Genomic DNA, 24,727 nt, shown 5'->3' on the forward strand with positions numbered 1-24,727 from the left:
GTCTAAGGATAAGCGTAGAACCGAGCAAAGACCTTGCAAGAAGAAAGTAGTTTTCCACCTAGACAGAAACAAAAATCTGAATGCATAGGAGAGTAAATTTTTACCTTTAAAATTACCTAAGAGATCAGGCAAAGGTTTTGTGAATTGTGCCCTTATTTTTATGTCTCAATTCTACCCATGTCCCACCCTAAGCCAGCAAAAGTTTTGCAAGTTGCCCTTATGCATAGGCGGATAGCTGGATTTACTGGGTCTTTTTGTGGACCTGCCTAAGTCTGCTGTATCAAGGGTAAAGAATGAAGTATCAGGTAAAACTCCCATGGACCAAGAGCAAAAACCAGGCAGATAAGCAAGCTCTGCTTCATTAAATAAACTGGGAATCACCCACAGCAATGACAAATAAATGCACTCAGTCCTGCCTGACTTCTAAAGCTGTAGAGGATAACTAGGACTGGTTATCATGTAAGGGGAAAACTACCTGGGAATTCCTAAGCTAAGAAGTTACAGATGAACATTTTCTGAACATTAAAGCAACACATGAAAAATGAGTCTGCCTGCTGCTGGTAGTATGGATGGACAGAAATTGCACCAGAATAAATCAACCTCTATGCACTTTTCTTACACATAAAAACTTATGCATCTGACAAGTAAAGAAAATAGTCTCAAGAGGCTGCATATTTTTAAGATTAAATTACCAGGCTATGCTGTTAGAAATATTCTTCCTGGCCCAGCTGAGCATCAGTCCGAGTGCTGTTCTGCAAGGCAGCCTCCAAAGGCTTCCTTAGCCTGCCATGTTGATTATCAGCAACAACAAACTGAGCAGCATGTACAAGATTGGCCTTTCCCTGTCCTTTGTTCATACTTCCAAACAACACTTAGCAGCTAAAGCAAGTTTTGCGAGTAAACAGACAAGAAAAAATATGCTATTGTATGTGTGAAGTTATGGCACTGGACATACAACAGGGATGTTTTCACAACTGCTACTCATTAGCTTCATTAATTTCACAGCATTTTCCAGAGATAGGACTGGCCAGCTAATTTGTTGAATTTTTAAATTTGTTAATACATCAAATTTGTTAATTGGTCAGTAGTCTGCTCTGAAAATAATGGAGAAAGCAGAACTAGAACTTGTTTTTATTTCTTTTTGTTAAGAAGGAAAATCTCCCTTACAAAGTCAGAAAAAAAGTGTTTCATCCAAAATAATCAGATACAAATAATTACATCAGGAAGGAAGTTATCAGCAACAGAATCTCACAAAAAACCCAAACCCTTTACTTCTTACAAAGACATGAGAAGTTCACTTTAAAGAACAGAACAAGTAGCCATCTTTAATGCATTTGTTTCAACTGATATTTTAGAATAGTACTTCATTTTACTCAGGAAACAAAAAGGCAATCATACAAAAACAACAGCTAGTCAGTTCAAAATCATCAGACAGAATGATTTTGCTACCTACCATTCACATCAATTTTGCTTTTGCAGAATGACTCATATCATATACACGTTCCACTTCAGAAAATTAGGACCCCCACCATCTCACTTCTCCCAAAATGAAAACTGTCATGATTTCATTTTTTGCTAATACAGACTGATATACCAGTGAAATGAGTGACTAACCTTTGATGTGCATTGATGGCCACTCCTTTAACAAGAACCAATTAAACCTACTGCATAGGAATAAACTATTTTCTTTAAAGCTTCTTGTATTACAGCATTAGTTAAATGATGCAAGTGTAGTATTCATACAGTACATGCTATTCCCAGGCAGGTTTTTCCCAACAGTCCTTTTTGCTTTATCCAGTCAAATTGTGTCATGTGTCTTGCCACTCTAATTGCAATGAAGTCTCTAAACTATGTAAAATTAGTATTTCCTTTTAGGATCAACTAAAATTTTTTTCATCTCCCTTTAATGAAAGTAAGGGAATTGTGACAAAGTCTCAGGAACCTGGTAAAAAATAATTCATATTCTTTCTTCCTTTCAAGGAAAAATCCATATAATCTGGACAGCCACCACAGATGAACTACAAATGCATGTTCTGGTGGATAAATAATTAAAGCATTCAACCTCATATTAACTGCTCTTAGCCACTCACCTCTGGCTAAATAACCTAGAAAATGGAATATCTAAATTTTATATTTGTAGCATTTCAAGTTGTTTGTTGTACCTCAAACGATAGAGCCTGAACGGACAGCAGGAAGTTTTTCAGTCTTGCACTGAATCCACTATACTGTCTCATCTCATCATCATCCTCTTAGGAGAGTTAATTCATCTGCAGACAATTTTCCGCTAGGAATCTGTAGTAGCCAAGTGCCCCAAACTGCACCTACTCCCAGCTGTCAGCTGAAACTTGTCCTCTTTAAAGTCTGAGATCCATGACTTCAGCACTCCCCAAAGCCAGTCCTAGGTTGCTAGGATGTATGGAAGTATGTACATATACTTTGGGATATGAAGCATAATGCAGAGATGTGAGCATTACTGGAGAACTAAGCCAGGAAGTGCACCCAGAGCCATATGCAAAACAGGTCCCCTCCTGTTTGTTCCCTGCTGAGTCAGTCCTACACCAGACTCACATGACTGGTGTAGGATCTGAACAACTGCAGCCAATAAAATCCATCTCAACTCCACGCCACATGGACCTACCTTCTTCAGGTCCACTGTTATGAAAACCCCTGCACTATCCCAACTGCTACAGAGTAAACACACTCTATGACTTGAAGCATGTCTAAATGACTATTTGACAATCTCAGAGATCCTTTAATATGCAAAAGAACTAACTAAAACCAAGAATCTTCTCCTTCATAGTTCCAAGCCCCATATATACAGTTAATGAAAACTGCAGTCTGTAGTCCCATTAGTCCTTTTTTCTGGAGTTGCAGCTTTCAAACCACGCTCATGAACAAACCCTACTACTTCACAAATGAACAGACTCAAGGGTACGGTGGTGCTGGAAACTTGTACAGCATCTGCCATATTTCCTGTGAATCATCACACTGTCACAGATTTTCTCTGGCAACCCTAAATATAGAGTTGTTTCTTCATTAATGAAGAACCCTACATTTAAGACTAATTTTTGAATTTTATTTTAAAAGATCCAAAATTTAATGAAAGAAGCAACTACTTCTGCAAAAAAACCCCCCAGACAGTAAGAGAACTTTTTCAAAGTTTGTAAGGGATCATGAGTCCAACTCTGTGCTCCTTGCAGGAGCATAGCTGTACATAACTTTACATAACTGTAAAAGATATCAGTTTGCTTTAGATCATCTTAAAATTTTAATTATGACAATAAATATGAATAAGAAACTGTGCAGAGCAAGTAGACATGAAAGCCATTATGCAATGTATCTGCTGCATCTCCTCTGACCCAAGCCTTCGGATTTCAGTTTTTGGCACTGGATTCCAACAAGTCTTTTGCTTCATTTATTTTTGTTGCTAAGTAAGGCGATCCACCTGAGAAGAGAAAGGGAAAGGGAATACTGTTTATACATCAGTATTAAGTACCAAACTACTTCACTTGCAGTATTCCTTTATTACTCACTTTTATTAGCTCCTTCTTCCTACACAGATCCTTTTGATACAACTGCTTAATAAATTACATTGATAAGAAATAAACTAATTGATAAGGAAACATGAGAAATGTAATCAAAACTGAAGTCACTGAAGAACAACACTGAACATTTTGTCTCGGAGAGAAGACTGAAATTTGAAAACACTTTACATCACTGTGATTTAGACCTGCAGTGCGATGCTTCTGCAAATGTATGCAAGGTCAGCTGTCTTAAATATTCACTCAAACCAAACAGCTAGTATTTCCACTCATCCCAAAAACTGAGAAGGAAAATTTTAAAATAATTTTGACAAAGAATTATTGTGTGCACATGCACACCTTCCCCCGCAACCTTCTCCTGCGCTGGGTGCCCAAAATTACCAGCCAGAAACCATCACATTAAAGCTGTTTAAACATGGTAAGCCTTCTAACTTCTAGTCCTGAACACTGTCATTGCTTTACGCTCCATCTAACAATCTGATTACAGTTCAGCAATCTTTTTGTGTTTGGTTTTTTTTTTACTCTCCCCTTGAGTGCCAACCATCTGTCTGCAGTCACCAAAAACAACATTACAAGGTCTGTATCAGTAACTTATTACTTACTATCACACATCTATATTTTCTACGTGAGAATGTGATTCCAGCAGTACTGTGCACTGAATAGCCTTTTCCAAGGCATCTGTTCAAACGCATTTTTCATTCACCATTTCACTCATTCTATTAATCAGAAAAGACAACGACAGACGAAACATATAGAGCTACTTGTAGACATACATAAATAAAGACAAAAAGGCAAGGCTTGCTTAAAGACTTCTTTAGGACAATCCTGCAGGAATCCAAATCAGTATAAAGTCATTTCATGGTGCAGTAAAACAACTGGAAAAAGTAATGAAGTTCTTTTTCATGTTTTGGTCTTGTTTGAATGCAGCCTTAATAGGTAAGACACGCTGGAGGAAAGTGAGGCAGGGCAAGGGATGGGTAACGAATTGGCTACTTAAAAAAGAATTTATTTTTTCCCTTTTTTTAAATCAAGTAGCTTTTAGCAAGGAATAGGATTTACTACATTGAGTATTGCTTTTTTCAAAGAGTAGATAAGAGGATCAAACAAACAGTAAAGACAAAAACCTGCAATGAACAATGTATTCCAAGTAATTTTTAAATGTGCATTGATTTTCTATCTGTCTAAAGTACAGGATCTTAAAGTAAATTCAAATCTGTTAGAATTGTTTTCACTACATTTACATCCTTAAGTGGCATATTAATTTTGCAGCCCTCCAATGAGAGGAAATTCAATCTCATGATTGCCTAAGTGTTTGTTTATAATTAGGGCAAGTCCAAAAGGCTTCTCTCTTCCTCTTTTTCTGTGAAGAAATACTCTTTCCTAAAATTAGTAACTGATAAATTAACACGATACACAACACAATATATCCATACAATATATCAATATAAAAACACTTTGAACTGTAAAAGTTCATGAGCAACTGTTTTAGTAGTACTCACTGAGGATGTTATTAGGCAAATTTCTATATATTCATTTACTTCTAATAGTTCTCTCTTCAACAGTTTGGATCTCACATAACATACGTAACTTAAAAAAATCTGTAATGAATGACCTTTCTTTTATCAACTCCAGCTGGTAAAATATTATTTTAAAATGACATTACAATGTTGAATATAGTTTTTAAAAGCACATTTGTGCCACCCACAGCCAGAAGAAATCAAGATCTATACACAAATAAACAAGTCTCTCTGTGATGCCTCATGTTCAAGATTACTCCAAGCCCTTGCTCTGCAGTTGAACATATTACACAAGCCTTTTTTCTACAGCCATGCCAGAAGAGCTTCAGGGGCAGCAGCACAGAGGCACAAATCCCTTCAACTGGTGTTACTGGAGAAAATGCTCCATCTTAATACCATGCAGGAGGGCTCACCACATCCATCCAAACCTACGCTGTGCCCAGCTGCAGGTGCATTACAGCTGTAAGAGCAGCCACTAAAATCTTTGTTAGGGTCATTAGGATCTTCCTAACAGGAACTCTCTCTTTAGGTCTACTCAATAACCACATGGGGATTCACAGTTCTTTCTGGCTCACATCTCCAAATACTGCTACAATAAACTTAGAAGTTCAGCATTAAAAAATTTTGACCTAATAGGTACTCTGGTGGTTAAGAGGCCTTTGACAATTATAATATATTAGAAATGCAGAAGAGAATTTCTTTCCTATGTTTGTGCAGCTTACACATTATAAAAAGTGTAAAAAATGAAAGTGTGAAATCAAATAATCAGGACAACTTTAAAATTAAACTGAGGGGTGAAGACAGAAAAGAAACACTCAACTGAACACTTTCCATGGCCAGTGGTCACAGTTATCTTTTCATTTTCTTAAAATGGGGTGCTGGCAGGGAGCCCTGTAATTCTGTCAAAAAGATATAAAACCCCTCCAATTTCCCCTTTTGACTTCTGAAATACAGTGCAACTCTTCACCATCTGTTATTTTAAAGTAGAAACAGCAATGAACATATGGGCTTTCTTTCTCAACCAGCTGTAGTGTAGTTAAAGTTATAATAATAGCCTTTCTCTAAGATAAATTTACATTAAAAACCTGGCCAGTAAAGCAACAGTGCCCAGCTTTACATTCTTTCCAAGTGAATTCCATAAAGTCTGAAATTCATCAATGATGTACTTAGTAACTGCAGAACATTTCCCCACAGAAAGTTATTTTCATGCATGTGACTGGTCCATCACAGTTCAAAACAGGAATGTTAGATAATGTAAAATTTTTACAGCTTATTTTTGAATAAGTTTTTGCCAAGTGTGGTAAGCTGGTCCCTGAGATCATAGTTTTAACTGAAGCAGTACAAGTACAGAAAACAACATTGAAGAAAGACGAGTAAAACTGTGGTTCATAAAGCCCAGTTTATGCGAGAGAAGACACACAGAAGGTCAAGTCAGTAAATAAACAAAAACCATTTGCACTCAATGTTATTTACACAGTCAGAAAACTTAGACGATCTCATTTAAACCTCTTCCTTTCCAGCCCTCGTTAAGAAGAGTAATAAGTATTTACCTTTATCAGGATGATTCAAAATCATGATTTTTCTATGGGCTATTCGGATTTTGTCCCTGCCAGCAGATGGACTGCAAAATAAATATAAGTGCTTACCAGAAATGCAAAAGCGCTCAGGCTAAAAATTAACAGTTTATACTGGCTTCAAAAACATTAAAACTTGAAATTTTCACCATCTTGTGGACAAAACATTAAACTGCATCTCTAAGGGAGTAACAATAACAAAGGCGTGTAAGACACATTTTTCAAAAGCCTGTGTATTTCACATACAAATATCTTTCAGGTTTTTGTTAAACACAATGCATCCACTCATTTAAAATAAACATTTTTGAGAGGGTGGAATAAAAAAAATGAAAGCCCCAGCAGTTGTAGGGTGTACCTGGTTGGTTATTCTAGCATTAAGTGCAGAAAAAACAATTCTTGCTCCAAGAAAATAAATATTTTTATGACCAGTGACAAAACAACAAATATTTAATATTATCGCATTTTGTTCTACTGTAAATATTTTTATAGCTGCTATAAATATTTTCTCTTTCTGCTGGGGCCTGAAAAAAAGCCTGCATGTTGTTATTTTTGCAAAGCCATTCAATGTGTTACATTCAGGGATATGCTGATTTACAGGCGCTACCTACATAATATTGTTTCCTTCAATGACAGATACATAAAATATGTATTCGGCCTAAACTAAATACGTCCCTTACCAGACAAACAACCACTTATGGATGCAGTATGCCAACACAGCAGGGCTATCATATGCAAAAGGATGGTTTGAATGCTTCGGTTTTTTATAATTTGTTAGTTTGCAGAAATGAATCAGTGTTTTCCACTTCAGGTGACTTCTTAATCAGAGTGATGATTCAATTAATTAATCTTTCTGTAGATACAGTTTGAATGCAAGGTATCAGCCTAACTAAATTCCCGAGGTAAACAACCTCTCTAATTATTATTCTGTCACAGTGAAATTAGGGTATGTTGCAAAAACAGTTCACAGAACTGCATAAGAAAGGAATAATTCAATGGAACATAAAGTAGACTAGAAAGTAAGAATCAAACAGAGGGTGAAAGGCCTTGAACCATATAAATACAAAAACGAAACGACTTGTTGTCAGACAACTGAAAAAAATAATCATCTATATTTTGATTTGCAAAGCTGTTTTTTAATAATAAAAAGGAAAGCCGATATATGGCATTTAGAAACGCTGATGGTCAAAGCACAACTGGGGAGAAGTGGCAGTTGCATATTACAGAAAATTGTGCAGGTCTGCTCTGAGAAGCAAATATGAAAACGGTTTACGTTAAATTTTCTTGGTTTAGGAGATATTGCTTATCCCACAGTTAGACCGGTCCCTAAAAATTCTTAATGACTATAAAAAAAATATATGTCAAAATCACATTTTCCTTGACTCACAACCTGAGTCACACCAACGATATGCTGCCTTCAACATCAACTGGCTGAGAAGTTCTTGGTGGGAACAGTCAATATGCTGGAGGGCAGGGCTGCCATTCAGGGGAATCTGGGGAGGCTGCAAGAGTGGGGTGATAGGAACCCTTCACAAAACTCCTCAAGGACAGGTACAGAGCTCAGTTCTTGGGAAGGAACTGTTCCTTGCAGCTCTAGAAGGTGGGGAATGCCAGGCTGAGGAGTGGTTCTGCTGAAAGGGACTCAGCGCACAGCAAGAACATTCCTCCACTGCAGTATGTTACTATGCCTCTAATACAAACACAAATCACATGGTTTATGAGCATTTTATTGTTTGCTTTTTAGTTTAAGCAGAATATTAGAATAATTTATAAGCCAATACAAGTCTTACAAAAAAAGTCTCTTACATGGTTTCAGCATGAGTATTCCACATTCTTGCAACATGCATCTCCTTCATTCAATACTTGCTAAACTAAAACATATTGATGCAATGCACCTACCTTACCCCTAAAATAAGACTAGCTTCTCGCCTATTCATTTTCTGTTCAAATCCTCCTTTATAGTATGATGAAAAACTCTAAAAAGAAGAAAGGGAAAAAAAGCAATAATTAGTTTCATGTACAAGGTGCCAGGAACTAAATCGTATTTATATGACCTCATTCAGAGCATTAAATTCATCTATAATTTATTTCAAAGGCATGGAATGACTGCAAACCAGATAATATGAAAGGACTTCTCCTGAGTGTTAACACATGCAAAAACTGACTTAAAAATAACTATCTGTGTTTTTAAAACATTCCTTTCTATGTTTTTACAATCTTCTACTGTTAATAAGATATATTAATAGCTACAACCCTTAAAATCCTGCCTGCAGGCAAAAAGGTCCAGAATCAAAGTACATACTAGCACAGAGTAGTACAGTGTTTGTGCTGGGGAGGGCAGGGGAAGGAATTATGCTGAGGACAGCATAGGTACCATCACAATGAAAAAAGACCAAGTATTGTCATCCAAGGAAATTAATGACAATGACTCCAAATATTTCTACAAATACAGTAGGTAAAAACAACAACAGAGATAAGAACAGATAAATACAACGTACTGATGAAAAGGCAGTATCTTTTTTCCACTTCAAGGAATTTTACTTAAAAAAAATATATCAAGAGTTCTTTAAAGGAAACCCAGAAATTAACAAAAAGAAACAATTAAAAGGCTTAGCATAAAGCCACAACCTCTGTTTCAGAAAAATCACTGAGCTGGAGAACACTGGAAAGTAGTAAAGTATATGGGGAAATCCTAACCAACTTTTGCCTTTACATCTTTCCCTCGACACCAATGACTGAGAGGATCTGAGGCTAGTTTTTTTAAACTTCTTGTCATGTGAGACTTAATCCACTGTTTTAAGAAGGGAAGAAAAAACAGTGGGAAAAAAAACATTTAAAAAGAGGAGATGGAGATAAGAGCAAAACATTACAAAAATTAATTGTCATAGGAAATGGGTCAAAGGCATATTTGTCAACTATAGATCTATTTTAAATTAAAAAAAAATAATTTACTGAACCACTACTGATGGTTAGCAGTGATCTCACAGTAAACCTTTCTCTAAGTCCCAGAGGCAGTAGATGTAGCTCCAAGACAGCCTGCCTAGGGGAACTGGAACACAGAAATCACTCAACAAGACTGATTTTTTTTCCTCAATGCAAAACCTATCAATGGGAAAAATAAGCTTCTTTTGCTGCTATCAAAGGGAAGTCTGGGCATGAGAGCTGAGATTATTTTCAAGTGTTCCTTTCACCCCCAAGGAAAAATATGCCCGGCCCTTAATAAAACACTCTTCTCACTAAATATAGCCATTCAAATTCAGTGAGAATTTTGCCTTATGTCTACACAAACTCTCTTATGTAATTTCAAAAGCATTAAAGCATTTAAAGGGCTCTGTCTATGAAATCTAAGCAAAGCCTTTAATTAAACTTAAAAGAGACATTCTTTCAAAAGTGTGGTTCAGAAATACTTTACCTATTGCTGCCATAAAGTCACATACAGCCGCAGAAAAGATTTTCTCGTGTGCTATTATTATCCAAAACTAATTTTACCTTCCTTCTTTCCACCGCAAAACATGCACAAAACAGCCACTACTGTAACACTGCAGGTTATCAAAGCTGAAGTAATTCTGGACACTGTGTGCCTACAACAAAAATCTGTTGAAGAACCGCTTCTATAGCTACAGGGTAACATGAACCAGGTCTGTAACACTGCACATTGACATTACAGGTTAGAGTACGTAACATGAAGGGAACACACAGGGCTTCTCTGATTCTCTGAGAGGAAATGATACTAATAATTTAATGGTCAACAGATAACCCCCTTGAGGAGGCAGAACTGCACAGAAATTTGCAATGATGCCAAACAACTACTACAGCCAGGAGAGAAAAGCACAATTTAATGTCCTCTCAAAGATTTTTCCAGAGCTTCTCTCAAAGTAGTCTAGGTACAGATGGTTTCCTGAAAAGGTTAATTCTGTTCTGCCCTTCAACTCTGATACGCAAGTCTAACACATGATAACTCTGGTTCGCTATTCACATAGAGAAGAGTAATATTTGAATTATCTCTACCATGGCTTGTCTCTGTTCTTGGTAGATTTCATCTATAATACTATTTGAAATATAAGAATAGGGAGGAATGGCTATAGGCTTACATTCAGAGATATTTTTTCATGTTTTTAAAGCCTACTTTCTTGACACTGTTCTAACCTCAAGAAGCCTTGATTCGGTTCACTTCCAAGAGGAATGAAAAAAGAAATTTTGGTGTCTGTGTCCTTTCATACATAAACAAAGAAGTCTGATGAACTGGTCTTCAAGGAAAAAAAAAATTTCCTCAGAAATGAAGGATATTAGCAAGAATAATAAATTCTTAAATTAAAATCTTCATCCTAAACAGAATTGATAGTAAAAGGAAATCAGACATAAAAACCATTTTTCCTACTGGTTACAAAAAACGGGAAGAATCATTGAGCACTCATCTTATGAAACACCTTGGCAAATTTCTAATTCTCTAATGAAACAACTTTTGCATGCTACTCAAACTAAAGCACTTTTTCCTAGTTGTAAATTTTAAGTAATGACTGTAATGATATTTTTCTGCTATGAGAACTCCTCAGTGAGCAGGCAGCTCTAGATACTTGATTATTTATTAACACCAGCAATTGCAAAGAAAATTCAGTACCAAAAAAATCATTGAAATGAGCTCTCCATTTCTTTGCACTATTTGGGGGGAGGGGAGGCTATCATTTAATTTACTTAATTTTCTTGCAAATTATTACTGCTTAGCAACTTATGTAAGCAAATTCTCCTTCCTGAACAAATGCTATTAATAGGTTTGGAGCAGGGGAAGGGACAGAAAATGGCTGCACTTGCTTTGCAAATGTGTATTCAGTCTTGCAAATTTTCACAAAAGCCATCAGCTAGGAAAATCCAATGCGTATGGACGATGGACATCTTCAAGATACTTTTTCCAGCATAGCATAGGAAAAGCATGATCACCGTTTCCATGTCAGTTAAGAGACTGAAAATACCAAAACTGAGACCATTACATGGAGTAGTGCATTTTTCTGAAAACTCAGGATGTTGTTGTTCCAGCACCAATAAAGTCCTCCATTGAAAAGGTAAAAAACATTGGAAGAAAAAAAAAACAAACATAAAACCCAAACTACAATAATAAACTATTTAGAAGCTGTTTTATAATACAAAGCACAATTTTGCTAACATCAACTTCCTTAAATTTAGTTAGGAAAAAAAAATAAAATGGCCCACAAATCACACTGTTCTCTGGAAATTTGATTTTCAATTAAGAACAAGAGAGATGGTTGGGACCCTTCCCTCTCAATTCAGAACTCTATCAGTCTGAGCAAAATCAGATCCAATAAGGGAAACATATTGCAAAAGTCTAATAAAGTGCTAGAAAAGACATCCTTTTCTTACAGAATACAGAATTTTCAGGACTGTGGGATTTGAGTATTTTGACAGTTCATTTGGCCTAAATTGCTGTTTCTGCCTTCAATATCTTTGTTCTATCTATCTATCTATCTATCTATCTACCTATCTTTCCATCTGCCTATCAAGCTTCAATATCATTAATTCAACAGAGAAAGGTAATGAATGCTACTGAAATACTTGCCTTTTTATTTCACATATTAAGGACATATCAACATTATAATTAATGGCATTTATTCTGAGGAAGAAAAGCCAGTTGACTACTTAGTGCCATGCACCTTCTACTGGCAACAGACTCTTGCCACTACACACAGAAACAAAACAGTGTCACTGACATTTGTGATGACAGTGACAAAGCTAGGCTCAAACTGAAAAAGCATTTCTCTGGAAGTGAGCATTATGACTTTTCATAAAGGGGAAATGACAATGTTTCCTCTAATGTCTTTCTCCACTGAAATAAAAATGGCAGAAAACTTCAAGGCTAAATTACAACAGCATTTACAAATATATATTCTTAAATATGAAGTAACTGCTTTTAGTTGAAGTTAAATGAGAGGTAAAAATTCAGAATAAAACATAACACTTTTACTTGCCTTTACTTAATATTTTTGACTAAAAGATGACTGCACTTGTTGACTGTTCATGCTACTTACTTAGGTAAGTTAATAAGAAGTGTCAAATACTCAAGATACAGCAAGCAGCATTTTAAATGATCGCTTCGTAATTGCTCAACTTGACCTTTTTGAAGTCATTTGTTAGTGAGCAGGAAGAAAAAATAAATAGCATCTGTATTATCTTGTGTGACTGGGAGGGACCAACATGAATTGTGACTTCTACTGCAAAAAAAGGAGGAAAAGAATTGTAAATGGGGGAGGAAGAGTGGGGGCTCACTAAGAGAATAAGATAGCTTTTGAATAGGCAGCTACTTCACAAACTCAAAAAAAAAAGGCAATATAGGACAAGATTTGATTCTAGAAAGCTAGAATAACCACTGGAAATTACAGTGACCAAGTTAGGTGCCTTCAAACATCACAGAAAAGTAGCGAAGCCTAGACACTAAAGGTCTCGAGATGTTCTTTCCAGTAAGCACAGGCAAAAGTGCTAACTGATTGATATCTTAGTCAGCATAGTTTAAAGAGCAATATGCTGTCACGAAATGTGATGAAAGTGCTAATTCACAAATTATACTCAGCAGCTTCAAATTCCGAAAACAAAATCATGTAAAGCTGCTAAAATAAGAAGTTTGGACAAGAAGTACTTAAATAGAGAACCTTTGTATCTAAAGTTTTCTCTATTTTCTCTATTGATTGTTAGGGGGAGAAGAAAAAACATTAAAAAAATACAATTCAAGAAAGCAGTAGATGTAGACTAGTAAAAATCAAATAATCTTGGCTAAGAACTATATAAGGGTCTTAAACTTGGATGGCAGTTGCCGAAGAAAAATACTATCACTATCCTCACAAATGTAAAGCTGACAAATATATACAGTTAATAGCAAACAGGAAGAGAGTTTTTACTGTATTCAGTAGATCTTATCTTACACTGAAGACTTGTATTTTCAAGTTAAAAAATAGAAGAGCAGAAGGGAGATACTCTGCTGGAATAATCAACACACAATTCTGGGCAGTAAGGCAGGAAGACAGAGTACGTAAGACAGAGGATACTGCTCCAGGGACTAGAAACACTTAGAATGCAGAAGTTCCTGGTTTGCTCTTTACAGTTGTTCATGAATTCTGCAGGCCTCAAAAGTCACTGTGGTAAAAATGAGATAGGTATGTAATGAACTTGGCTCAGCCAGTACTGAGGGGTACAGTTTCCAAGGAACAGATACCTCTCAGTGCAGTAGCATGTCATATTTCAATGTGTTAAAGAGTCACTGTCTGCTTTCTTATGTGAACACATCTGAATTTAGATTCTCTAGCCTATATCTAAAAACGGATAGAAAAAGAATTGCTGGAGTATAACTGCGAGGAAGGGAGGGAAAGTGAAGATTGAAGTACTCCCTACTCTGAAGCCACATGTACTTCTACATATATCTAGCAAGCCTTCAAGTCAGACTGTATCTGTATCATGTGAAAACAATTTAATTCACAGTACCTAAAGTCCCCTCTGGTCTCTTGGCAGGCAACCTGGGAATCTCTCAAAGATTACTTTGAAAAAGAAAAAAAAATTGGCATTGGTCTCACAACAGCAATGCAATAGAGGGACAGAGAGCAAAAAACAAATCCAGGATCACCATTTTTGGCTGACACACATCACAATGAAGAACAAATGTGAACCAGCCCCAAGAGGACAGTTGAGTCTTCTCTTCCCCAGGAAGCTTGCCTTGATCAAGCTTGCCCCTTCAGCACATGAACACGAAAGACAGATGGCAAATGAATTTGGCCTGCAGTGTCTGTCTAGATGGGCTCTGTTTTGCCATCGGCCTAACATTAGTAGGTACAATGCTAATGGTCAGATTTTTAAAAAAACATATCTTTAATATATTTTTCAGGAAATAATAATCTGCAACAACTACTCCCTGATCACACTCACACATCAGCATGAAGAGAGGAATCGTATTCCTTTGCTGGGATAAGAGTTCAGAGACTATGAATTCTGAAGGAACACACTACCACAAGCAGACACCTACCTCACTGGGAATCACTTTAATCAAACGGGAATGGAACATATGTTTTTATTTACCAGAGGAAAACATAGCCACTGAAGCAGAAAGTAAATGCTCTCAAATATTCCCTGCATATGCTCCTCTCATAACACCCTACCTCTGGATTTTTTACCCTATAATTACATTTTTAAAAATATAAGGCAAAATCAAAGAACAAAAACTTGGTTAAAAGTTCAAATTAGCTGGAGAAGAAAAAAAAGACAACTCATATGTGAACCAGAACACAAGCTCCCCCATCTCCAAGGCAACCTTTCCTAGAAGTTTATCAATTTGTCTTCTTGACCTTTAACACTGTATCTAAAAGACTAAATTCTTTTACCCTTAGCCTCTTGAAATGAAACTGGATGTCATCACTTTACAATCTTTAGGAACTACCAACTGTCTCACAGCACACTTCAACAATTTATCATAAACTTACTAGTAAGTAAGTGTATGATAAGTATCATATGCTTGCTAGGGTTCCAAAGCAAAAAACATTGGCAGAAAAACTAGAACTGTTTATCAAACTTACAAACATCTTTTGATATATCTTCCTCTGTAGGGATTTAAAATACAGCAGACAACACACCAGAACATAGACAGTAGGGAGCAGCCCTATCCTGGGTAAAAAATAAACTATGTGGCACTTCTTGTATTTAACATAAAGCGTCTCCTTTCTGAATAGTAGAAATACAAAATCATACCTTTAGCATAAAGTAATATCTAAACTTACAGAAGTCGAAATCCTCTTTGCTGTCTCTGTAATTGCCTGCTCCAATGGTTTCCAAAGGTGGAAAGCATAACGACCTGAAAAAGACGGAAATTAAATGAAATTATAACCAATACTCACTAAAACAAACAACAAAACCCCCTCCAACCTATGTTCTTCAGCTTACATCAGAAAAAATTTTGGTTTAAAAAAAATCACAAACTATTGGGAGAGGAAGGAGAAGAATTTTAATTTCTTCATCAAAACACCTAGTCATGGACTGCAAAGATCCATTGTGTTTACTCACTATTTAACTCACTAAATAAACAGATTTAAATACATTTCAACATGATAAATGAAGATATCTGCCTTGTGAACTTTAAGAAAAAGGGCAGTTTGAAACATTAGCTTTGGATACACATTATTAATTAAATACTGTTCAAAGGTTATGTCTTCAAACAAAAGAAATCTATGTACTACACATTTCTTGTTGTGATGCTGTGTGCTTAATCACACATTTCGTAAGTACTGCATTTTTTATTTTGTTACAAAGAGAGGATCTTCTGGGATTCAGAGCCATTCAATTCCTCACTGGCAGTGGATGTTCATAGCTAGGAAAGGCTAGAAGGCACTCTATTAGATTGTTCTCAGAGGTACAAAGCAGGTCTATCAACTTCAGAATCAAGATTTATGCCATGTTACTGGAGGATTTTCCCCATAAATCCCCTCTCCCCAATTATGCTTTAACTATTCATTAGCAACATAACTTACTACTGCACACAGTGGAAAAACTTTTTATAAAGTGGCTCTGCTTCATTCAAATAGCATCTTCTTCATTCTTAAAATACCCAATGTGTCCATAAGTTATTTTTGTGATCTAAGCCTGTGTCTGTGTTAACACAGAAGTTAAAACACTGTTAAGAGTATCTCTGTTGGAATGTTGTGATGTACTGTTACCTCACTTTCTTTTTTCTGTTACTTTGACAGTTACTATTAATTCTTCAGCTCAACCAGCAGAAGAAATTCTACGAACATTCCTCTTCTGCTTCTATAAAAGCACATAAACCAACTGCTTAATGGATGCACATCACCAAAGACCTTGTCTTTCCTTCCCCTAATCACAACAACACAACTGAACCCACCAAACACCTGCTTAAGTTTTGTGCAACTTGTTCATCTATTAAATCTATTCTTGGTGCATGCACTTACACATTGCTTTTGTATGCTGAAAATAACAGTCAGTTAGTGTATTTCAAACCCAGAATGGACAGTTATCCAGACCAAGTAAACTAGGGAATAAATCATGCTAAACTCATGCCCTGTGTTCAGACTAGAACCTATTTTTCAGAGTAACATACAGTCCAAATGCAAAGAGTTTAGGTAATAAACAAAGTCCTATGGAAAGAGTTTAGTTTGATAAATCACTGTAGTCACTTAAACCTTCTGGTTTTCTCTATTTGAATTTGTTGAGCATCACCATCACATCACAAGATCATCTTGTGTTCTTTAGTACTAAAGAGCCCCCACGGTGCAATGTGTTATTAAGTAAATAAAGTAAACTTTTCACCTTACATTTTGCAGACAAAAAGCAGATGGAATATTTTAGCTCCTGTCCATAAAATTATTTTCCCCAGTTTTCTCTACTTTTCAAAAAGAATTTTTTAATATATGGCTTTGAAAGGGCAGGAACTATAACCAGATACAATTCTCTACAATACTCTCAAGTAACCTTTCCACTTTCCACTCTTTATATCCATAAAAACTTCATTAACCCTTTCTGAAACAGCAGTTTGCAAGTGAGAGTTCCACACTCAGCTGGTAATTTAGCTTACCTGCAAATGCAACAGTTGCAACACCAAGTCCAACAGCTACCATAGTTCTGGCCTAAAGCAGAAAAACAGGAATCAGAATAACATTCAAACTCTAATTTCATATAAATGCACCTTTTACTTTAACAAGTATTTCTGATGTCTGATGTGGACATTTCATATACAATTTACAAGAAAGATGAAAGTAAGTTCTGTATTCCTCAGGCTACATTAGATTTTTATAGTTCAGTCTCATTAACCCATGCCAACACATCAGGTTTAACTCGGAACTACCCACTAGCAAATCAGTGAACATACACTGAAATCAGTCTATAGTATATAATGATAAAAACACAAGGCAGACAACTATTCAGGATTACTTGAAATTACTTGTGCAGACTAGTTCAACACAGTATGTAACAGAAAGTACCTGTTTATTACAAAAACATAAAGAGCTAACTCAAAACTCCAATATCAGGTGTATGTATTTTCCTCCACAGTGTTTGAAAAAAAGTCAGGCACCTCAAAAAGGACAATAATAAGTATCCCCACGCTGATCAAGATGCTGACGAAAGGTATGAGGTAAACCTTGAAGAAGGGACTGACTTCTCACACGTTTGCAGAATTCAAGAAGGGTAACAAGCTCTCCATTTCTGAAAAGCCTACGAATAATCTTTGAAACAAATGAAATAGTCATCTGTGGCATTACCTGTCTTATCATATGACAGTTCAATAATGCCTTGTATTTTTCCCGGGGAAACCTGAGAAATCAGATTAGGCTTGTTTATCCTTAATTCAAAGCATAATGACAATGAAAACGCTTTTATCACCAGACTGTCTCTTCTATATATGACTTACTTCCGCAATTACTCAGTAACTGGTTTATACATTTTATACAAACAAGTCTGACAGAAGGACTTAAAGCTCAAACTTCAATGCAAGTGCCCTAATAACTGGATCTGCAGCCAAGTTGCCTTTGCTACTAAGATTCCTGGGGCTAAAATTCTTTGTCTTCAATTGTACCCAATCGCATTTCTAAACAGAGTGGGAGTAAGGGAAGAGTTTGGAAATAATGTTTTTAAAGCCTTCCTAGAGTTGGTTTAGTATGGGCTAGAACATGGGCTGAAAACTTTGCCCACAAACAGGCAGCTGTACAAGATGTAGGCACCGATTGCACCCAGTGGCTCCTACAGCTTTGGCTCTGAAGGAGAGCGGCTGTGATTGCAGCCTGTAGTACTGAGCTCAGTACAGAAAAAGTTGTAGCCAGCCCCGAGCACATCCAGAAGCAGCTGTATTCCTCTATATCTAGCTTCTGGATCCCAGAGATTATAACTAAGTACCTACCTCCCACCTACCTGAGGGGACTGTCCTAGATATTTGCATAAGACTGCAATTGCCTAGAGGTTTCTATTAAAAAAAAAACCAAACCAAACCAAACCAAAAAAAACCAAAAAAACCCAAAAAAAACAAAACAAAAAACAAACAAACAAACAAACAAAAAAAACCCACCAAAACCCAAAAACAAAACAAAAAACCAACCAAACAAAAAAATCCCCCTCACTAAACATACTGAAACTGAAGCTCCAGAGTTAAGACTGGGGGAATTCTGGCCTTAAAGATCTTCCTGTCTAGCCCATTTTAGTAACAGAACTCTTCCATTTCAGTGTACTCTTCAGTCTCGATATCAGCATTCATTTCTGAACGTAAAAACAATCTAGTAGTTTTATGTCTGTTGTTCCTTTCAGTTCCACCAAATTTCCCTTAATCTTTAGACCATGAAAAAACTTAAGCATGTTACCTTAAATGGTATAAGATGTAAAATAGTCAAGCACACAGTTCATCTCCTCACTAAACTAAAACTCCTTTAATTTCTTCTCACAAATCAAGTTTTCCCAGGCTCCCAATATTTGAACCTTAAAAAGATTCCTCTAATTCGTCTGTTTAGACAGGAACCACAACCAGCCACAAGGTTTCTGAAAATATCACAACCCTATAGCAATTCTATATTATCCTGTTATGTGTTTTGTGACTATAGATTAATATTCAAGTGTTTCCTTGACTTTGATTCAGAGTGACGGCAAGAATCTTTTACTAAGTGGTTATAGTCAATTAAGAGCTCAACAACGTGTGAAATAGATCACACTGGCAAAAAAAAAAATAAAATTTATTAGCCTGTGCTTGTCCAGATTAAGTTATAATTGCTTTGTCACCTAAAAGGTGGTTTCAGTCAGCAGTTTACAAAAAGATGTACAGGTTGCAACAAGGCATTAGCAGCAGACACCTCATCACAGGTAAGACCAAGCACAGAAAACGGGCTAATAAATAATACCAGGATTCAGTCAGTTTAGTGCAGAAATAGCATGTGTTTGCACAGTAATCTGGGAGCACAATGTAGAGACCCCTGAGGGCTTTGACAGAATCAGCCATGTCTGCTGGGATGCATTATTTCAATCTCAGTGGAAAGCAGTAGCAGTTAGTGGAAAGAGTGCTGCCTGGAAAACAGCAGGTAAAAACAAAGCATGGCAGTAGCTCTAGAATAGGAGCAGGATGCAGGATCAATGGGGAAATGACGACAAACCAAAAAACTTCATAAAAGTGATACAGAGCTCAAGTCAGAGAGGTATGAAAGACTGCCCACATTTTGAAGTGAGGTACAGCCATCTGAGAAATACTGGTTTATAGTAATTCCTCTTATGACCCTAAGATTAGCTCAGTTGGTTGGAGCATGGTGCTAATAATGCCAAGCTTGCGGGTTTGATCCCTGTATGGGCCATTCACTTAAGGGTTGGACGCGATGATCCTTGTGGGTCCCTTCCAACTCAGAATATTTTGTGATTCTGTCAATTTTGGCCGGAAAGCAGCAGTTCAACTGCGTGAAACAATGGAGGAATCAGTAATTATTTGCATTATGAGCAGGTTACAGAAGAGTCACTTGCCACATAATAACAAAGAAGTGATAACTTGTCATACAAGGCATCTTGAATGTTTGTTATGGTGTGAACATATCCTAACTATACCCATGTGACAAAAACTGAATTGGAATCACTGTTACAGAGATTGCACAGTTTGTCTTTTACTGACACGGGCTCTCATAAAATTAGTAGCAACTTCAAGTACTAACCAGTAGGTCCTTTAAGTCCGGCTTGACTCAGTTTCCTTTTCCACGCTCACTTAACTCAGTTGTGTATTTAAAAGAATCAGTCAAGGCTAGCCTGGTGCTTTGAAATGCAAAGTCCAAAGCTTTAATTAAATGCACTCCTTTCACGTCAATATTAAATGAAAGCAACTCACTGCCACTGTGGAAGGCAGCAGTTCATTTATTGCATGCTAATACAACTACCACCGCAATCATTTTTTGTCTCCTATTGCTTGAAATTGCATTTTATTTCAGACTCATAAGGGATAAATAAATAAATACATACACACTGACTTTCAATTATGACAGAATTGACCTTCCCACCACTCCAAAAATGCCATTAAGAAACTTCCAAGACATGGGTTTTAAATGAAAGCATTCTGTTAAGATCCAAGAGGGAAAAATAAAGAAATAAAAGATTAAAGTAACATCTGTCCCTTTCTTTATTCAATGAATCGGCTCCCAAAGGTTAGTCATCAATCCCACGCTATTCTGCTGATCTCAGTGTTTTAATTTTACTGTGTAGTTCGGTTTTCAGTAATAAACCCTCTTAGATAAAGAAAACTTAATTCCTTCAATACTTAATTCTCCAGTGGCCCTAACTTTTTAGCAGAAGAAACAGGGAAGAATGAGATATTATTTTTGCAAATTTCTAATCCACAGTGCTCTGCTAGCTTAACCATACCTAAAAAATATGGTTAGTTCTCATGTAGTTCTTAGCACTATGGCTTCTCCTTCTATGAAGAGGGAAAAAAACCTTATAAACAAAAGCATTTCAAATGCATCACTTTCAAATTTCAGCACAACTCTAGTACATCTGACTATGGGCTGCAAGAGTCACCTGTAGGAACGTTACAACATATCTGCTTGCACAGAATTTGGATTTTATACACTGGTTCTTCTACCACCAGTGAAAACATCCATCTTGATCAAATGAAAAATATTTTGCTCTCCTCATAACTTAGCTTTCAGACACACAGCAAGAGCTCTACAGTCTTTTGCCTTGGAAACCTGCAATGTAATAGAATAAAAAGCACAGAGAAAATAATAATTTGTTGACATGGGTTGGATGGCATTTTGTAACTAATCCATGCTTAGTCATAGAGCAGCAAAATAGGAATTATGTACTTACATTTAAATAAACACACAAGTATAAGTTGCTTAACTAGAAATTTCATTTTAAGGTTTGATTCTTTTTTTTTTAGCGCTGTATGCTACTAAGAAGTAGGATACACAAGTATACTAACCAAGTATACAAAAATATTTCTGAAATTAAATTATCCCTCAAATAAAAATTCTTGGCTTGAAATAAATGATTATTTGGTACAGAAGATAGAATAAGGCTTCAGAGCAAACCACCTAATTTACTCTATATGGAGCCAGAAACATTCTGAAGTGGGATTACATTATAAGTTTTCTGCAACCAATTTGATTTCATAATCCAATGTTTTCCTTCCAATCTTACCTTCCTATTAAATTTAATTTGCCTTCCAACAGTGAATTAAAAGTAATTTCAGCTAGATGCTGTTCCCCATACTGACACAATTTTTATGTCAATTTGTGTAATTTATTTTACAGCAACTTTTTTGATTTGTATACAAAGCTATGACTGCAGAGTTTTTCATAGGAAACTGTACCAGAGCAAACAGATTCACTAATAGAAGCATCACCATAAGGTATTCAAATCAATCTTCTTGCGTATGTATTAACAATGACCTCTTGCTGTTATCTTTGAGAACAGACTTTTCATGCTTCCACTGCTGCTCTTCCATCGCTCCAAACACTTTTGTAAAACAATTACGAGAATAAAAGTGACCATGAACAAGTGACTTCAGCTAACATCCCAGACAACTCACAACAAAGATTCAGGGTAGGATATTGAACAGAGCTCCTTCAGCCCCAAGAGATGGATGCTGCTGTTGGACTTTGCTTCTCCTCGTACTGCTCTGTTCCACCACGGCAGGAAGGCCTCATTACCCTGTAGGGTGTCAGAGGAACAGACACACAGCACTACGGTTGGTTTTGCTGTTTCTCTCTGGCAAAATTTTAGAACTTGTTTATACACAACTTACCTCCTCCTGAATTCCTTAACTGTGAATGCATTATGTATGCTGTTCTTGCTTCCATTACCTACATAACACCATCCAGACAAACTCTAAAATAGCTTCTGTATGCTAACAGTTTACAATGTAGATATGCCTAAAAGTCACTGCATTCTCCACTGAAAGGCCTGGTTAAAGAATAAATTTCATCAGTAATCCAGATTCTAGTCCTCTGAAGACCTATATCAGTCTCTGGACCTTACTAAAAATGTGACAATACTAAGGGCTACAAGGCAAGCCATGCTAACCCCACATGCAACTTTTATCCCAGACAGGTAAGAGGGTCCAAAGACTGGACAAAATTCACTAGGAATTCCCTGCTAGCATTTGAAAGGGAGAATGGCTGTGATAATGAGTTTCAGAGCTAGCTTCTTAAGACTACACAGCTTGCCACTAAATACATAGAAAGACTCTCCTGTTGAAAAAAAACAAAGTCCTAGACTGTAGTAACAATGAATAAATTACTTAGAGAACTGTAATTTTTAAAACTGTATTTTAAAAAAGTAAAAATATTGTAGTGACAACACAATGAAGTAAGGTAAGTATGACTTCTATGCCATCTTAAAAATGTGAAAACTTCACCACCTGGGGCTTTAAGCAGTGATCCATGTATTTTTCTCAATTCTCTTTTCCAATGGGAATTCACTGTTCCATGAACTAATTGAATGACTAGAATGAAGGACTGGGATAAAGTCCCATCACCCTTCCCTCTAGAGCACAGTACAGCATAGGAAACTTCAGAGGCACTTTGCCTCCACTCCAGACTAACCCAGACTCTCCCACATTACGAAGTACCAGGTGAGAATTACTTTGCTGAAGCAGAGCTCTATGAAACCATCAACACTCAAACCCACCTGCAATAACAACACCCGCACAGTGAGTGAAAACACCACAGGTATCACATCACCTCCTCATGGCAGAGGAACAAAATTTTCAGCCTTGTTTGCTCACATCTGAGAACGTCTGGGCCAAAGCGCTCCCGTGTACCCCAACTGTAGCATCCCAGAAAGGGCTGGGACAAACACCGACAGCTGGATGGCTGTGGAGCCAGCCAAGGACTAGTGGTAGTAACAGACAAGGACTGTCGGTAAGAACACGCTGTGGGAAAGAACAAGACGTGACTAGAGAAAGGGGACATGCGGAGGCAGCACTGTTCCTTGTTCTATTTCCTGGAGATACACACAGCACAGCACAGCACAGCACAAGCATGGAAAAGAGGCCAAGAAATGGGCATGGACTGTAGGGAGGGATCAAGACCACCCAAGAGCCCTGAAGCCCCCTGACTCATTTCCAGAAAGATCTAAAAGAACAGGCTGCACATAATGACTAGTTCCCATAGAAAGCGAGGAACCTGTCTCCAGGGTGGGGAAACCTGTCCATAAAAAGGTATCTCCACCAAGCCCAGACGGTATCCCCAGGACCCTGAACATCCCGTCAGCTGGACCGACGCTGGAACCAGGACTGATGATCTTCTTTTTTTCTCCTTTTTTTCTCTCGCTTTTCCTTTCTTTCTTTCTTTCTCCCTCTCTTACCCTCTCATTCATCTATCTCTTTCTCTCTTTTCACCTTACCCCTTTATCAAAAACCCACTGCCATGCGGTGTCAAGGATTAGCATACCAATTTCCGTGCCAATCGTGAAACTTGCTAATAAAACTTTCTGACTGTTTGCGGACCCTCCGACTCCTGCAGTTCCTCCCGACCACGAGCATTCCTGAATCCTGGGCGCTCCCTTCCCCTCAAGGGCAGGCCGACACACCGCTGCCCATGCTGCAGCCCTCCCCGCGGCACCGGGGCACCTCGCTGCCCTGTCTCCCCGGACACCGCCACCCGCTCTCCCAGCCCAGCCCGGAGGAGGACGCCTGTTCTGCGCAGCGCCATCACGCCCCTCTGTCCCGGCGCTCACACGCGTCCCCTCCTGGGCGTGTCTGACCCCCTGGGTCAGAAGGGAGGCAGCTGCGGCCTCCTGGCCCCAGGAGCGGGGGGCTCCCGCCATGCGCTCACCAGCCCGCGGTCCAGCTCGGCTTGGCCCCTGCCGGCGGCCGTAGGGCCCCGGGCGTACTCGGCGTAGCGCAGGCCCTCGTCAGAGCCCGCGGCGCCCGCCATGATGGAGCCGCGAGGAGTCGGCGCTACGGGCCGGCCGCAGGGACAAACCGCGCGGCAGGACGACCGCGCGAGGGGCGGGGCCGAGGCCGGAGCGTCACATCCTAGGAATAAGGCGGAATGAAGGGATAAGAGATAATTTATGCATTAAAAAAAAAAAATCGGATAAGGAGGAGAGAAAACACTCGGGCCTCACGGAAACGATTCGT

At 37.7% G+C, this 24,727-nt stretch overlaps 1 protein-coding gene across 5 annotated transcripts; it reads right to left on the bottom strand.

The window, feature by feature from the left end:
- Nucleotides 1–1,101: 1,101 nt before the first annotated feature.
- Nucleotides 1,102–24,526, bottom strand: DNAJC15 (DnaJ heat shock protein family (Hsp40) member C15). Of its 5 annotated transcripts, none has more exons than XM_039382921.1 (7): nt 22,388–23,910; nt 20,301–22,293; nt 17,204–17,255; nt 15,396–15,469; nt 8,530–8,606; nt 6,610–6,680; nt 1,102–3,445 (listed from the first exon to the last, which is right to left on the bottom strand). In XM_039382921.1, exons 3-7 carry the CDS (start codon nt 17,244–17,246, stop codon nt 3,375–3,377), a joined length of 336 nt encoding a protein of 111 aa, XP_039238855.1. In that variant the 5' UTR covers nt 17,247–17,255; nt 20,301–22,293; nt 22,388–23,910; the 3' UTR covers nt 1,102–3,374. The 5 variants fall into 5 exon arrangements, with proteins under 5 accessions (XP_039238855.1, XP_039238856.1, XP_027576095.1 ...); XM_039382922.1 differs by having other exon boundaries at nt 20,301–21,326; nt 22,172–23,910; XM_027720294.2 differs by lacking the exons at nt 20,301–22,293; nt 22,388–23,910 and adding an exon at nt 24,420–24,526.
- Nucleotides 24,527–24,727: the final 201 nt, after the last annotated feature.

This window comes from Pipra filicauda, unplaced genomic scaffold (assembly GCF_003945595.2).
Source record: "Pipra filicauda isolate LSUMZ 115617 unplaced genomic scaffold, ASM394559v2 scaffold28_size6257848_pilon, whole genome shotgun sequence".
Classification (NCBI taxonomy): domain Eukaryota; kingdom Metazoa; phylum Chordata; class Aves; order Passeriformes; family Pipridae; genus Pipra; species Pipra filicauda.

Bases quoted from the DNA above. Each gene is read 5' to 3' on its own strand.
- DNAJC15 (XM_027720294.2), bottom strand. From the start codon at position 24,521: ATGGCGGGCGCCGCGGGCTCTGACGAGGGCCTGCGCTACGCCGAGTAC. The intron at 17,256-24,419 runs GTGAGCGCATGG...TTTCTGCTTTAG, and splicing joins CCGAGCTGGACCGCGGGCTG to GCCAGAACTATGGTAGCTGT. The intron at 8,607-15,395 runs GTAAGTTTAGAT...TCTTCTTTTTAG, and splicing joins CAAAGAGGATTTCGACTTCT to AGTTTTTCATCATACTATAA.